We start from the raw sequence: 16,820 nt of genomic DNA on the forward strand, positions 1-16,820 counted from the left end.
ACAAGAGACCAACAGCTTTATGTGTCTTTTACTGCACAATATCCTGCAAGCATATGAGGATGACAGAATGGTCCAATACCAGTGATTCAGTTGTAGGCTCGAATATTAACTTATTATTTTCATGATATCAGATTATAGCCTCAAAATAATACACATTTATATCTGAAGCATGAAATGGAAATGAGGTTAGTACTATAGCTACCATTACAAAAGGACTGAGCCAAAGCAGTTGATTGGGACCAGCATTATCCATGTTGATGCTTGGTGTGGCAATTCAGACTTTTTCTGAGGCATGTGATTGGGGGCCTCAGAATAGTGTTTTAAGTTGGGTCCAGGGTCCACCCATAACCAAGCGGTCTAAGTCAAGTTTGATAAATATAGAGACTTTTTTTTTTTTTTTCTTTTTCTTTTTTTGGGGCTCTGAATAAACATAGAGTGAGTTTAACTTCTTTCTATTCTGGCTTTAGTTTTTAGTCTTTTCTTCGTCTCTCTTTCTGTTCTGTTTTTTAAAAGCCACCAACACTCCATGTGCGTCGTCTTTCCTACCCTTGCTCTTGCTCCTTTTTGGCAAGGAAGAATCTATCTTTTATGTAGAGAGGAGAGAGAGCGACTTGCAGTTCTAATCATGGAAGTTGTTCTGGCATTGCATGTGCTTCTGCTTCTATCACCTTGGCCCACTTCACGTTATATTGCACTCTCAGCTTCCTCCTCAAACCAATCTTCAACCTATAGTCTCTCTCTCTTCTATATATCCTTCTCCATTTTTACTCATTTTCTTAATGTGATAAGAGGACTTAGAAGCAGCTAGCTGTTGCCAAGAGACATGAGCAGTCCAGCTCCAGCACCTTGCAGCCGATCTTGGTAAACATAACTTTAATTTTGATTTATCCTTTTATTGTTCCACTCTTTAATGAACTAGATTTTCAATATTACTTTCTTTTGGGTTTCCAAAGGTCCATAAGCGAAGACTCCCTGAGAAGGTACGTGCATTTTGCGAGTGAGAGCTGCATACAAGAGTTACTGTCAGCTTCAGACTCAAATAGGGCTGCAAATGACAACGATGGTTGGAAGGTTCTTACTCTAGAAAATGGAGTAGAGATATCAAAACGCAGGTCCGGATCACTTCACACTTTTCGTAGCCGCTGGCTACTCAGATCAGTCTCACCTCAACAATTCATCACTGTTGCTAATGCCATTGATGCTGCAAAGGTAAATCTTAACTTTCTTATAAATGATGAGTAAAAAACAAATACTTGTTGATTTGTGGAACTGAAGCTTTTAGATAACTCTTAACTTCTTGTATTGAGCTCTTACAATTACGAAGAGACTTCCCATGATGTTAATTCTTAATTCTTACAAACCTATGATCCCAACACATGGTAGTAGGATGGTGGATTAGATACTTTAATTCCTTCCCAATGCATCGAAAAGAAAAGTTTTGTCCCTAGCAGTTTCTATATGACCCCTCTTTCTTAATTTGTAGTCTTCCTTGAAAATGACAAAACAATGACTATTTTAATTTGGTTATTATATGCGAGGACAAATGTGACAACTAGCAAGTACATTGTTCTGGATGGTACTTAGATTTTGAGTAAGGAATACATAGTTACATACATGAAATGCAAAATCAACAAGATTCTCTACGATTACTGTTAACATAATAACATGACAAATTTTCATTTTATTGAACAGCAATGGGACCCTGATTTGGTGGAAGCGAAGTATATAAAAGATCTTGAGGATAATCTCAGCATCATACGTCTCAGGTTTGGAGACAGCTCTAAGCCTCTTTTTAGGAACAGAGAATTCATAGTTTATGAACGACGTGAAACCATGGAAGACGGCACCTTGGTAATTATCAGAACATATTATTGATTTTATTTTTTAGTGCAATGAATTTAACTTTGATTGTAAGAAACCAAATTTTGTGTCTTTCAATCAGTGAGAAAAACTTAATCTGGTTTTGCAGGTAGTAGCAGTTGCTTCACTGCCAAAGGAAATAGCTGCTGGATTGCATCCAAAGCAAAATAATGCAATCAGAGGACTACTGCTTCAGTCAGGCTGGGTTGTGGAGAAGCTTGAAGATGACTCCTGCCTGGTAACTTATGTTGTCCAGGTAATTAACTTTGGCAATATTGTTTTTTTTCACTCCAATGTTATATACTTTCTTAATTGCCATGTATAAAATAGAAGTCCAGTTGACTAAACCGTTGGTTTTTTGCTTCATTGTTATTCAGCTAGATCCTGCTGGGTGGCTGCCCAAGTGTTTTGTTAATCGGCTTAACACAAAGCTAGTTATGATCATTGAAAATCTTAGGAAACTAGCGCAAGCTTGTCCGATTGAAGGCGATACATAATGACATCAATGTGGAGTGGGAAAAGAAGAGACTAATACAATGGTGATGCAATTATTCATTAATCGTCCTGGTGCCCTCTCTTTTTTCACTCTCTCCTGGACTTGGAATTTAGTACTTTCGGTATGAATGAAAATGTGCATATTTGAACATTCATTTCCTGACGTTCAGCAGGTATGCAATGAGTCTTTTGACATTTGTTTTGAACTACGATCGTTATGATTAAAACAAGTTATGTGCGCATTAACAAAGGAAAAGGGGTGACCACTAACCAGTTTGTAAAAGGGAAAATGACCATCTCCATTGAAATGGATCAATTTATGGTTCAAATTCTATTTTACAAATCTAAACCTGTATCCATTACCATGTGATTTAAAATTCTATATTATTAGATTTTAAAAAATATAATTTTAATTGTGAAATGGACTCTTTCTATTTTAAGTGAAACTGAAAGAATTCTATTTCCTGTAAAAGGTAAAAGATTGTACTTGAATGTGGTCCTTTGGGTTGGGCAGAGTCGATTGGGTGGCTTTGGTTTCCTAAGCTCGGAGGAGTCCTGCAATCCAAATACTAGGATATATAGTCATAGACAAGAAAATATATATATTAATTTAAGATTAAACAGAGGCAACAAAATTTAAGGATAATGCCTTCAAAGGAACTTCATTGTTATACCTCTTGTATAACTAGCAAAATTCCAAAAGGTTTTGTTAATGCAATCTAGTATTTACCAAAAAAAAAAAAAAAAAAAAAAACGAAAATCCAAGTAGGAGTGTGCATGAGTTGGGTTGGATTGGGTTGGGTTAAGGAGATTTTTTGACCCAACCTGCCATCGTGGGTGAAAAAAAAAATATCCAACCCAACCCATCACATAAGTCCAATCCAACCCACATGAGTCGGGTTGAACCCATGGGTTAGACAATTTATATTATTATTATTAAATTGAGTAGAAAAAAAATATAAATATAAATATATTAAAAAAACTCCAAGCTTAGTATCAATGTAATTCCTTAAATACAAACAACACTGGTGACTAAACAACAATAGTAATTTACTAGGGTTTGTGTGAACTAATTGACTTTTATATAAGATAGGAAGAGTTGATTATTTCAAAAAAATTATTAATTATATAATATATATATATATATATATATATATTAAATATATGAGTGAGTCGGGACGGGTTTGTAATTTTATGACCCAAACCCAATCTGACCCGCTAAATCCAAGAGTGACTCAAAAACAAAACCAAACCATGCCTAATAGTCCACAATGTCAAGCATAACGCTTAGCTCATCGGCTTCAATTGAATTTTGGGCAAATGACAGAATAAGACCCCTGTGGTAAACCCTTGATGGTGTGATAAGCGCCAAAAAATCTATAGAAAAAACATCCCTGGGAAACAATTAAAGAAAAAGGATTGATCTACCTTAAAACTTATACTCTGTAAATATACAAAAACGCTAATGAGGATTAAATGAGAAAGGTTGAGAGAGAAATAAAAATGTGAGGGTAGAAATTTTTTTTTTTTTTTTTTTTTTTCTTTTCAATTCCTTTTCTATATGTAATGATGGCACTTGTTACATCATCAAATTCTGTTAAAGTTAGAGAAAATCGCTTATAAAGCAATCATAGAGGAGGTAAATACCTCATAAAACAAACAAGGTAGGTATTGAGTGTCACAAAATATTCCACGGGATAGTTCCATGTATTATGAGTAATATTACCTGTTTTATAAGTAATATTTGAATAAATTATACTTAAAAAACGTGATACTTCATAAATTTATGCTTCTATCGGCCAAATAAATGAATCGTAAGCTTAAACAAATATATTTTTTCTTGTAATTACTTGATTTGTGTGAGCCAATGGGACTACATGCATATGAGGGGATAATTAAATGTTGAAAGAGCTCTTGACACCCATGTCAAAGAAGTACTGAAGGAGGGTAGTCATGAAATGACCAAAACTTCCAAAGCTATTTTAAACTCCAAAATTGAAAGCTTGTATTTACTAGAAGTTTTGGTTTTTCTAGGTAGGATGGATATTCCAGCGCATGGAGGATGAGCCATTAAAATGAAACAAGTTGTCCATAATTGCACGTGTTAATGCGTATGAAATAATTTATTGGCTGATTCTACGTAGATCGATGTGGTTTGTAATTGTATATTTGTAAGGGTCTGGTTAATGTGTGCCTTTATGACACACATTAAGCCATTTATTTTTAGAAATATTTTCACGAAAATTGAAAAAATTATCAATACTTTTTTAATTCTTAAAAAAAATATTTTTAAAAATAATTAATTATTATATGCCCTTGAGACACACGTTACCAAAATCTAATTTGTAATGACTTCTTTGTGTGAAGTGTGAAAGTGCATTTCCAAATTCCAATAAAAGATTGCATCTTGTGATTGTGACCAGACCACATCCACATGGAGCTTTATTTTTACCAAACTGTTTTGAGTCTGAGTCTGAATGGTTGCTGCAAACGCAATCCTCCTAGCTAACAGGAGAATGTGCTTTTTTTACTATCCACTACGTATATTCCGTATTTTTTTTTTTTTTTGAGTAAAATATATTCCGTATGTTTAAAGATAGAGCCAGAGCCAAAAAGGTTTCTAAATATGAGGTCAAAACTTAGAGATGAATTAGATGATACTTTATGTTTAGGGGTCATACTCATATGAGAAAATAGGCAAATTTTGAAAGAGACATCTATGCACTACACTAAATATTGTCTTAAAACATAGCATATAAAACAACAAATACTACAGGTGTGTTTAGAATCCGATTATTTAGTTAAAATTGAAAATTTTTTATTGAAAATACTATAGGTAAAGGTAAAAGTTAGCTGAAATAGTACAGTAAAACTCATAAATAGTACCAAAAAGTACAGTAGGATCATAAATAATAGAAAAAATAAGCTGAATAGTAAAATAATTTGACTTTTTAAGCTGGAGCCAAACGCACACTACGCATGATGAAGAAGAGATAGAGATTAAAGTTACATCATAATTAATTATAGACATACGACCTTTTTACTTACACACTAGCTGAATAGAACTCTTTACTTTAAATTATAGTTTTAAGAATTTCCAAAAGAGGAATTTATATATATTTAAAAATTGAAGTGTATTATTTATTGTTACTACTTCTATTGAGCCACCTCATCGGTCATATCATTATTATTTTTTTAATTTATTTTTTACCTTTAATTTACTTTTGACAATATTTAATGTAGAAATATATTGATTTTACAAATTCATCTTAAACGGTTTTAACTTTATATATTCATCTATTTTAATTTTGATGCTACAACTAAATAATAAATCTGTAAGCGCACAATTACACCTGGACCCAAAGGCAACTGTGGGCTCAGGCCCAATGAGCCTTAAACAATGAAATTTATAGAGTGTGGATCTGAAATCTAGTTAGGGACACTGGAAACTTAATAAACAGGCTAAGATGTAAAAATACTTGCGAATAGTAAATGATTATTGCAAAGGAGCTTCCTCGGACATAAGCCGAGGACAATTTCTGTATTATTTATCTTTCTTTCTTGAAAGTTACAATTCTTAGTTTCTTTCTTGGCAATTGATCGATCTCTCCCTTTTCTTTGGCCTCTACCCCCCTTAAATACCTCTTCTCTTGGTTCTTTATCCACGTGTTGCCCAAATCTCCCCCCCTCACACCACCTTCTTCAAGTGTTTTAAATAGTAACCAAAAGGTTCAACTCTACTGTTCAGGGGTCACTTCCCCATTAATGAGGCCAGGGAGGTAGGTGCAGGGTCTTTAATGTGGAGGTGGCAGCCTTTTCTTAAGATATTTCTCTAACACCAGTGCCTCTAGAGGATACAGTGATCCCCTTTTTAACCAACAGTTTTTCTGGAACCCTGCTTGGATCTTTCTAGCGAATCTCCAAGTCCTCCCGGGTCTATCCGAGGAGAAATTTATCCTCGAACGCATCCTCGGACCCTTGGCGTATGGGCCGATTTGTAATCCTAACGGCCTTTTAATCAAGAACGAGTTGGTCCTTCTTGTCAGAGCCCAAAGGTCCAAATGCCTGCTCGGGTCCTCTTACTCCACACAATAGCCCCTCAAAACTCTATTTTTCAGCATCCGAGGAGAAAAATAGGGTTTTGATCCGATGAAAACTTCCCCCACACGTTTTGTAAGTCACCACGCGTGCGAAGATCGTTTCGTGTTCCAGAAGATGCCATTTGGCGCTTTGAATTTCAAAAACGCACGCATTTATGACCGTAAGTTACACCTTGTTCCCCACGTTCAACGGTGAGATGAGCATCCAACGGCTCTTGTCGCCCCCCAAAAATTTGGGCGGGACGGATGCAATTTCGAGGCCGCTTCCTGCATGTCATAACGCTTTAGAAACATGCGCCTTCATTTATTTCTTCAGAGCCTAATCACATCAAAACATCAGTCGTTGCCTTTTCTCTGCAGAAAACCGTGGAAACTCGCACAACTTCAAACTCGTAAGTTCCTATTTTTTTTCTTTTACTCCTTTCTCCTCAGATTCCATCCTCGGATCCCATCTTAACCACTTTCCTTCTTAAAACTCGCCTTTTCATTTCTTACTGATGGGTAGATTTAAGTGTTTAGTTGACACCGCCGCTGGGATGGAAGGTTTTAGGGCCAAATACCACATTCCTAGCGATGTAGGTTTAAGATACTGTCCGGCGAAAGTCGTGGATGGGTCTAGGAAAATGGGAGAGGTCATTATCCCTATGATTGCCTTCATAGAAGGTGGGATGACCCTCCCTATAAGAAGTGTAACCAGGGAATACCTTCGCAACCACCGGTTGTGTCCTGACCAGTGCGCACCCAATGTCTTTAGGGTCTTAGGAAGCGTCGACGCTCTAAATGAGCAGATGGGCTTAAATTTTACCTGGCATGACGTCGTCTTTATGTACGAATGCCATAAGCTTACAAGCGTAGGATATTATATTAAATCCCGATCTAGTATAGTTAGGTTAATTTCCTGTCTGCCCAAGTCCAATAAAGGCATGAAGGACAACTACCTCATCGCCTCAGGCAACTGGCACGACGGCCCCCACTGCCTAGTCGAATGGGGAGATCCAGGTGTGACTCCTTAGGATCTAACTTCCCAACCCCGTAACCCCATCTAAACATCTTGAAATGTTCATTTACCTTTACAAACTGTTTAACTTTGGTTTGTCATATGCCTTACAGATTTGACCATGTTTGTTTGTTTTTGCTGTCTTTTCTTGCAGATAAACAACACGTGCGCCCACGCTTGAGCCACTGCAACGTCGCTAACTTAAACCGAGTGCTATGCTTAGAAGTTTTCGTGAGTAAAGACCTGCAGCTCAGAGCGGCTCACTTGATACTTGGGTACGACCCTATATCCTCGAACTTCCAGGAGATAGAGAACGCAATTTTCGCAGGTGACCGGAGGCGTAGGAGAATCAACGTAGCCAGACCACATTTTCTAGTCGACCACGATATCCCGACGACCCCCACACCATCCTATACACGCAACCCATCGTGGCAATCCCTCTCGCAACGCACTCTCAAGCAACCGTTGTCCCAGAGGAGCAAGTGTCCTCGTCAAACACGTTGGACGAGGAGATAAACCAGTTTCAGCTTGAGGATGTCCAAAGACTTCGAGGAAGCCAGTTTGTCGTCCTTTCCGATGAGGAAGAAGAGCCCGTCGAGACCTCTGGGATTGCCGGCCTAGTGATTGCACGTCCAGACGACAGCTCCATTGAAGAAGATATGGACGTGCTTAAGGGCCTTCTCACCGTGAGAGGCAAGAGAGTCGCCAAGAAAGAAGCGAGAGGATCTCAAGCTTCCCCGTCCTTGCCACCACCCCCTCCTCCAACCGACCCCAAGCCTCCCGTTGAAGAGCCTAAGAAGAAAAGGAAGGTGAAGGCCGAGGGGGCTGGTGGCAACAAACAGAAAAGGCTGAAACAGCAGCCACAGCAGAAGCTAGACAAGGGCAAAGGGCGAGCCTGTTCAGTTGAAAGTGGGGAAATCAGAGACATGGCCGAGGTGCGCCGAGCACCAGCTATGTGGTCTCCTGAACTGAGACTGGATGGAGCACCAATTCCCCTCCAGTCTAACATCAGGGCATTCCAACAAGGCCATGCCCTCCACCTGGCAGATGCGTTGGAGCGTCCTCTTCTGCTGCCCAAGGATATGGAAGCCTTGGAAAAGATGAGCCAGCCTCAGCTGTTCCTTTCTTTGAAAAGGCACTTAGCTCTGGTAAGTTTCACTTCATACTTATAATCTAGGGTTATTTGTAAATACTTTACTGTGTTTAACCCCCTGACACTTTATCACAGGCCATCCAAGAAGTTTTCACTGTCGAGAAGTTCACGGAGGATTCTCGGAAGCGAGCTAGAATGGAACAGGAGATACGACAAGAGATAGAAAAGTCCCTATGCCAGGCCCTAGCAGAAAATGGGAAACTCACCTCTCAGCTGGCCGATCTAATAGAGAAAAGGACGGTGCCGAAGCCAACCTGAGAACGATAAGGAACCAAGTGGAGGGGCAACGTAAGCTTCTTCACCAAAAGGATGATGAGTTTTCCCAAGCCCAAAGGGAACGCTCTGACTTGGAGAAGGAGCTTGCGCGGATGAAGAAGGAAGTGCGCAACTTCAAGCATTCACTGGAGGTTGCGAAGCAGGCGAGCTATAAGGAAGGGGTAGCCGCAACACAAGACCAGCTGACAGAAGCTTTCACGGCCTTGTGCCGAGAATACTGTCAGCAGGTCTGAGGGGAGGCTCTAAATGCAGCCGGGTTCCTTTAGCTTCCGAGCTAAGGAAGTCCGAGAACGTTTGGCTTCCCCTCGATATACAGGAGATAGAGGAGACTCCTAGTGTTGCTTCTCCTCCTGAGGCAGCTCTTCCTGCTCTTCCTCCCGTGGTACCAGAACTCATTCCTGATCCTACAGAACCTGAAGGTTCCCATAAAGAAAAGGATGGGTATGAAGGTGCTGAGAAAGAACAAAGCGAAAGTGTAGAGCCCATCATTCCTTCAACGACTACAACAAACAAAGGGAAACAAGTCTTGTCTGCCTTTGAGTTGGAGTTGAAAAGCACCGAGGCTGACAGTACTTCCCATCAAGACTCCCCTCCACAAGCTTAGGGCCTAGCTTAGGACTTCTTTCCCTTTGTACTCCCAATTTTCTATGTAATGATGTATTCCATGACAATTAATGAAAAATAGCTTTATTCAATTTTCATCTGAGTTGTATTTATTTCACCTTGTCATTTTTTATGCTTGCCATGAAGGTTCTCACTAGCACATAGCTAAAGAAAGAACGAAATAAATAAGTCTAACTTCAACAGTTGAACAATTACAACTTTAAATAGCCATGCACATACTTGCTGTGCAAAGTAAAACATTCAAGAACCTGACAAAAACTAACTTAGTTTAGATGGTATACGGTGCCTTACTTTGGAAACCCCCATGGTAGATAAACTTTGTAACCCGAGACACTAATTTTAGTAAAGTGTAAGGTCCGAGGACCATACCTTACAAAATTTTTTCTTAACACTTAAAGCTATACAACTTAAGATTCAATTTAACAGATTGTAAGATATCTATTTCCACAAAGTGTGTGGTCCGAGGACCATACTTAACCAAGTTTCTGTTTGACACTTAGGAATGATAACTTCAGATGTTAATTTCCTAAAGTGGAAGGCCCGAGGACCCGGCATAACTAAGGTTCTATTTAACAAATGATAAGATATCAATTTCCACAAGGTTTGTGGTCCGAGGACCATACAAAACCAAGTTTCTGTTTGATACTTAGGAATAATAACTTCAGATGTTAATTTTCCCAAAGTAGAAGGCCCGAGGACCCGGCATAACTAAGGTTCTGTTTAACAAATGATAAGATATCAATTTCCACAAGGTTTGTGGTCCGAAAACCATACAAAACTAAGTTTCTATTTGATACTTAAGAACAGTACTTGTAAGCCCCTAATGTATTCATAACTTTGAACTGCTAATCAATAAAGCACCTTTTATTAATAATAATACCTTCGAAGGTTATTTACATTCCATGGGCGTTGTACAATTTTTTCATCTAGGTCAACTAGCCGATACGACCCTATGCCTGCTACTGAAACAATGCGATAGGGCCCTTCCTAGTTTGGTCCTAGCTTACCCCAAGCTGGGTTCTTAGCAGTGCTCATGACCTTTCTTAGTACAAGATCCCCAAGCGCGAGTGGCTTTAGCTTCACATGGACGTCATACCCCCGCTTAAGTTTCTGTTGATAATAAGCCATTTGGACCATAGCTGCCTCTCGTCGTTCCTCAACTAAATCCAGGCCTTTCTTCAGGAGGTCGTTGTTGTTTTCTGGGCTAAAAGAACTCATCCTTAGCGTGGGGAAACCAGATTCGAGAGGGATCACTGCCTCGGCTCCATAAGTCATAGAGAATGGAGTTTCTCCTGTGGACCTGCGCGGCGTAGTTCGATACGTCCACAAAATATGAGGTAGTTCTTCTACCCACCTGCCTTTCGCATCGTCCAACCTTTTCTTGAGCCCACTGACTATGACCTTATTAACGGCCTCAGCTTGCCCATTTCCCTGAGGATAAGCTGGAGTGGAGTATCTATTTATAATGCCCATGTCACCATAATATTTCCTAAAAGCCTTGCTGTCGAATTGAACGCCATTATCCGAAATAAGTGTGTGTGGTACACCAAATCTGGTAACGATGTTTTTTCAGATAAACTTCTTGGAATCGACGTCCCTAATATTTGCTAAAGGCTCAGCCTCGACCCATTTAGTGAAGTAGTCAGTCCCCACGAGCAGCCATCTTTTGTTTCCTATAGCCCTCGAAAATGGCCCCACTATGTCCAATCCCCATTGCGCGAAAGGCTAAGGACTGGAGAGAGGATTGAGAACCCCTCCAGGTTGATGAATGTTAGGGGCGAACCTTTGGCACTGGTCGCATTTTCTTACATAGTCCTGAGCTTCCCTCTGCATATTGGGCCACCAATATCCTTGAGTTAGGGCTCTGTGGGCTAAGGACCTCCCCCCAGTGTGGCTCCCACAAATCCCTTCATGTAGTTCTTCTAGAAGCATTTGCGTTGATTCAGGGTGCACACAAAACAAGTATGGTCCTGAGAAGGATCGTTTATACAGTTTCTGATCCTCGGACAACTAGAAACGTGGCGCCTTTCGATGAATCTTATCTGCTTCAGACTTATCCTTAGGAAGGATGTCGTTTTTCAGAAAAGATATCACCGGGTCAATCCAACTAGGTCCAGGCCTTATCAGATGGATACGGGCTTCATTGACAGTGGTAAGAGTTGGCTCTAGCAAATCCTCTACAAGGATAATCCTCGGCAAACACTGAGTCAAGGACGTTGCTAATGTGGCCAAAGAATCTGCATGAGTGTTTCCACTTCTTGAAACATGAGATAAGATGAAAGAATCAAATTTAGCTTGCTGACGTTTGACTTGGGCCAAGTACTCTTGCATTCTTGGATCCCTAGCCTCCATGGTCCCCGTGACCTGGCTGACCACTAACTGAGAATCTGAGAACATATGAACTTCCTTTCCGCCCATCTTATGTACCATGCTCATGCCCACCAAGACTGCTTCGTACTCGGCCTCATTATTAGTAGCCAAGAACGCCAATCTCAGAGATTTTTTGAAGACAATTCCCTTAGGGGATATCAGGACAAGTCCAACACCAGACCCTCTTTGATTAGCTGCCCCATCAACAGACACTTTCCAAGTCGAAGGTGCTGCGCATGTGATCACACCAATTGATTTTTCATCCATGTGTGATTCCTTCAAAGTTTCTTCTAGCAATGGTTCGGCAAACTCTGCCACCAAATCAGTAAGGACCTGGCCTTTCACCGAGGTGCGCGGCATGTATTTGATGTCAAAAGCTCCCAAAATGGTGCCCCATTTAGCCACCCTGCTAGAGTAATCAGCACTGCGTAATACTGACTTGAGGGGCAGTTGGGTCAAAACCACCATGGTGTGGGATTGGAAATAGTGAGGAAGCTTCCGCGTGGCATGAACTACGGCCAGCAGTGCTTTCTCCCAAAGTAGATAGCGCACCTCGACCTCATTCAAGGACTTACTGACGTAGTAGACTAGTCTCTGCACCCCACTTTCGTCCCTTATGAGGACCAGGCTGACTGCGTGAACGGCCACTGCCAGATACGCAAACAGGACCTCGTCCACTTCGGGACGAGACAAAATGGATGGCCAAGAAAGATATTGCTTAAGCTGTTGGAAGGCTAACACGCAGTCCTTGATCCATTGAAACCCTTTCCATTTATTCAAAAATTGGAAGAAAGGACGGCACCGGTCAGCTGACCGAGAGATAAATCTGCTAAGTGCGGCGATCATTCCGGTCAACTTCTGGACCTCTTTTGGGTTCCGATGGCTGTTAGTCCTGAATAGCTTTGACCTGTGCCGGGTTTACCTCTATAACTCTATGAGTAACCATATAACCTAAGAACTTTCCAGAACCCACACCAAAAGAAAACTTTGAGGCGTTAAAGCACAGCTTGTACTTCTTAAGAACCTGAAAGGTGTCGGCCAAATCTTTAATGTGCGAAGGTATTGTTTTACTCTTCACCACCATATCATCCACGTATACCTCAATGGTCTTCCCAAGTTGTAGTTCAAACATTTTGGTCATCATTCTTCGATAGGTAGCCCCAGCATTCTTCAACCCAAACGACATGACCTTATAGTGATAGTTCCCTTTTGGAGTAATGAAAGCAGTCTTCTCTTGATCCTTCAATGCCAATGGAATCTGGTGGTAACCTTGGAAGGCATCTAGAAAACTCATCTGAGGATGTCCGACAGTGGCGTCCACCAGTTGATCAATACGTGGCATTGGGAATGAATCCTTTAGGCAAGCCTTGTTTAAATCCGTGAAGTCCACACATACCCTCCACGTTCCATTCTTATTTTTGACCACAACCGTATGCGCCAACCATTCAGGGTAGAAAACTTCTTTAATAGCCCCAGCCCTCTTGAGCTTGAGCACTTCCTCTTTGACAGCCTCGGAGTGTTCCTTGGAGGAATGCCGAGGTGGCTGCCTTTTCGGAACAAAGGCGGGGTTGACATTCAAATGATGACAAATGAAGCTTAGGTCTACGCCTGGAGTCTCATAATGATCCCACGCAAAAACATCAATGTTGTCTTTCAAAAATTCCAACAAATCCATCTTCTCCTGGTGTGGCAAACGTATGCCAACTTAAAAGAATCTTTCAGGGTCATCCGCTATCAAAAACTTCTCCAAACCCTTACAGAGGGCTTCCTCTCCTGTCACCGCACCGGGTGCATTCGGAGCTGTTAATTGCTATAAGTCTTTGATAATCAAAGCCGAGGACTCGGCTTCTGTCTAATGCAGCACTGCAGTCGATATGCATTGCCTGGCCACCGATTGGCTGCCAAGGATCTCTTCAACATATTCCCCCGATGGGAATTTAACCTTAGCATGCAAGGTAGAGGAGACAGCACCCAAAGTGTGCAGCCATGGCCTAGCGAGGATGGCTGTATATGGGGAATACGCGTCAACCACAATGAAATCCACCTCAACCGTTTCTGAGCCAGATTGAACGGGCAAACGAATCTGTCCATTCGGTACAATGGTTTTACCTTCAAAGCTTATAAGTGGTGAGTCATAAGGAGTAAGATCCTCCAACTTCAACCTTAGCCCTTTGAATAAATCAGGGTACATGATATCTGCACCGCTGCCCTGATCAATTATCACCTTTTTTAGGTCATAATTCCCTATCCTAAGAGTGACCACAAGAGCATCGTCATGGGGTTGGATGGTCCCATCCTTATCCTCCTCTGAAAATCCCAAAACGGGCAAATTCACCTTCAACCTCTTCGGCTTGCAGCCTGCCTCTTCGACTTGAGGATGCGAAACTGCCATCACCCTGGTGGGACATGAGCCGGTCCTGCCAGGTGCAGCGAAGATAACGTTAATTGTTTCCAATGTCGGCCGAGATGGATTATTCTTCTAATTATTTGAGCTGGACTAACTGCCTTGCCCGTTAGGTTGATAAAGGTGCTGCTTCAGTTTTCCTTCACTGACAAGCTGCTCCAAGTGGTTCCAGAGGGTCTGACAGTTTTTGGTAGTATGGCCCACGTCCTGATGGTACTGACAAAAGAGATTCTAATTCCTCTTCGCAGGGTCCCCCGCCATCTTACTAGGCCACCTGAAGTAGGGCTCCTTACCGACTTTCTCCAGTAGCTGGTGTACTGGTTCTCGGAACACAGTATTTACGGTCTGAGGTGCTGCCGAGCCAGACTGCCCGGTGTAATTTCTTCTCGGCTTGTTGTTATGATATCTGTCCGACCTGAAATCCCTTCTCTCTTGCGGGATAACCTTCGCCTTACCCTTTCCTTGCTCTTGGTCTTCCTCTACCCTTTTGTATTCATCAATGCGATCCATGAGGCGACATATGCTGAGGATAGGCTTTTTGGTCAGGGACTTCCTCAAGTTGTGATCAGTAGGAAGGCCTACCTTAAAGGTATTAATTGCCACCTCATAAAGTCCCTATCTATCTCGTTAAATATCTCCCAATACCGGTCGGAGTATGCCTTCAACGTTTCACCCTCCCTCATGGTCATAGATAACAGTGAGTCCAATGGTCAAGGAACTCTGCTACATGTGATAAACCGCGACGCAAATGTTCTAGTAAGTTCCCCAAACGAACCTACAGACCCCGATTTAAGGCCGTTGAACCACCTCATAGCGACGAGTCCCAAGCTAGAGGGGAAGACTTTACACATCAGGGTCTCATTATGAGAATGCAATGCCATCCTCTGGTTAAAGTGACTCATATGCTCCACCGAATCAGTCCGGCTATTGTAGATGGTGAAGGTAGGCTGGGTAAACCTCCTAGGGAGCCTCCCCTTCTCAATCCTCCATGAGAATGGCGATTTAGAGAACTGGTGCAACGCCCGGCTCATAGCATCATTCCCCAAGCCCCTGGAAGGGAGCTTCTTGCGTCTACGAGCTGGTGGGTCGTCCTCCTCACAAAAGGACATTGCGCTGGGGGGCGACCATGACCTCGAGCTGTAGCTACTTCCCCAGGCCTCCCCTGAAGAAGGATTAGATGAGGATGGTGAATGCTTCCGTCTGGCATGGCGCAGTTTCCTTTTAAGATGATTAATCTCCTTCTGCATGGCCTTAGCACCATCCTCGTGGGTGGTGCTGCCTCCGCCATGAGTATGGCTCGCTCTAAGGTATTCCGTGTGAACGCTTCCCTCTCGATCCCTCCGACGTTCAAGACGCTAGAAAAGATCCTCAGGTTGTGATCCTTGAGACTCTGCGTGCTGTGAACCTAAGCCTGCCATAATATTCCAGTTCCTTCCAGACTAGAATTTCCCACAGACGAAGCCAATTGTAAGCGCACAATTGCACCTAGACCCAAAGGCAACTGTGGGCTCAGGCCCAATGAGCCTTAAACAATGAAATTTATAGAGTGTGGATCTGAAATCTAGTTAAGGACACTGGAAACTTAATAAACAAACTAAGATGTAAAAATACTTGCGAATAGTAAATGATTATTGCAAAGGAGCTTCCTCGGACATAAGCCGAGGACAATTTCTGTATTATTTCTCTTTCTTTCTTGAAAGTTACAATTCTTAGTTTCTTTCTTGGCAATTGATCGATCTCCCCCTTTTCTTTGGCCTCTACCCCCCTTAAATACCTATTCTCTTGGTGCTTTATCCACGTGTTGCCCAAATCTCCCCCCCTCACACCACCTTCTTCAAGTGTTTTAAATAGTAACCAGAAGGTTCAACTCTACTGTTCAGGAGTTACTTCCCCATTAATGCGGCCAGGGAGGTAGGTGCAGGGTCTTTAATGTGGAGGTGGTAGCCTTTTCTTAAGATATTTCTCTAACACCGGTGCCTCTAGAGGATACAGGATCCCCTTTTTAACCAACAGTCTTTCTGGAACCCTGCCTGGATCTTTCTAGCGAATCTCCAAGTCCTCCTGGGTCTATCCTAGGAGAAATTTATCCTCGGACGCATCCTCGGACCCTCGGCGTATGGGCCAATTTGTAATCCTAACGGCCTTTTAATTAAGAACGAGTTGGTCCTTCTTGTCAGAGCCCAAAGGCCCAAATGCCTACTCGGGTCCTCTTACTCCCCACAAAATCAATGAAAAATTAAAACAAAAATATTGTCTATACATATTATCTAGGGCGGTTTTAACTTTCCTTACAATTTTGCATTTACATATTTATTTGCTTTAATTTAGATGTGTATAAAACTATAAATGAAAAATGAAATAAATGATGAATACATAATCTCAATTTTTTTAATAAAAAAATGTCTATAAAAAGGTATTCACAAATCTTGCTTAATCGTTGATGGCAGAAAAGATACAACCCAACAATTGACACGTAGGAGGAGTCCAAATCAAACGTGTTATAGATCTCCTACGAGATATTTGTATCTCCATTGTCATATT

At 41.5% G+C, this 16,820-nt stretch overlaps 1 protein-coding gene across 1 annotated transcript; it reads left to right on the forward strand.

The window, feature by feature from the left end:
- Window positions 1–723: 723 nt before the first annotated feature.
- Window positions 724–2,582, forward strand: LOC142608126 (uncharacterized). Its single transcript, XM_075779840.1, has 5 exons — window positions 724–861; window positions 954–1,209; window positions 1,693–1,851; window positions 1,970–2,116; window positions 2,238–2,582. The coding sequence occupies exons 1-5, from the start codon at window positions 824–826 to the stop codon at window positions 2,355–2,357; spliced, it is 720 nt and encodes a 239-aa protein (XP_075635955.1). The 5' UTR covers window positions 724–823; the 3' UTR covers window positions 2,358–2,582.
- The last annotated feature ends 14,238 nt before the right edge of the window (window positions 2,583–16,820 follow it).

Source organism: Castanea sativa, chromosome 1, assembly GCF_040712315.1.
Source record: "Castanea sativa cultivar Marrone di Chiusa Pesio chromosome 1, ASM4071231v1".
In the NCBI taxonomy this organism is placed as follows: domain Eukaryota; kingdom Viridiplantae; phylum Streptophyta; class Magnoliopsida; order Fagales; family Fagaceae; genus Castanea; species Castanea sativa.

What these genes read in the sequence shown, in the direction of transcription:
- LOC142608126 (XM_075779840.1), top strand. Translation starts at nt 824, where the DNA reads ATGAGCAGTCCAGCTCCAGCACCTTGCAGCCGATCTTG. An exon ending in GCACCTTGCAGCCGATCTTG is followed by an intron (nt 862 to 953) that starts GTAAACATAACT and finishes GGGTTTCCAAAG; the next exon opens with GTCCATAAGCGAAGACTCCC. An exon ending in ATGCCATTGATGCTGCAAAG is followed by an intron (nt 1,210 to 1,692) that starts GTAAATCTTAAC and finishes TTTATTGAACAG; the next exon opens with CAATGGGACCCTGATTTGGT.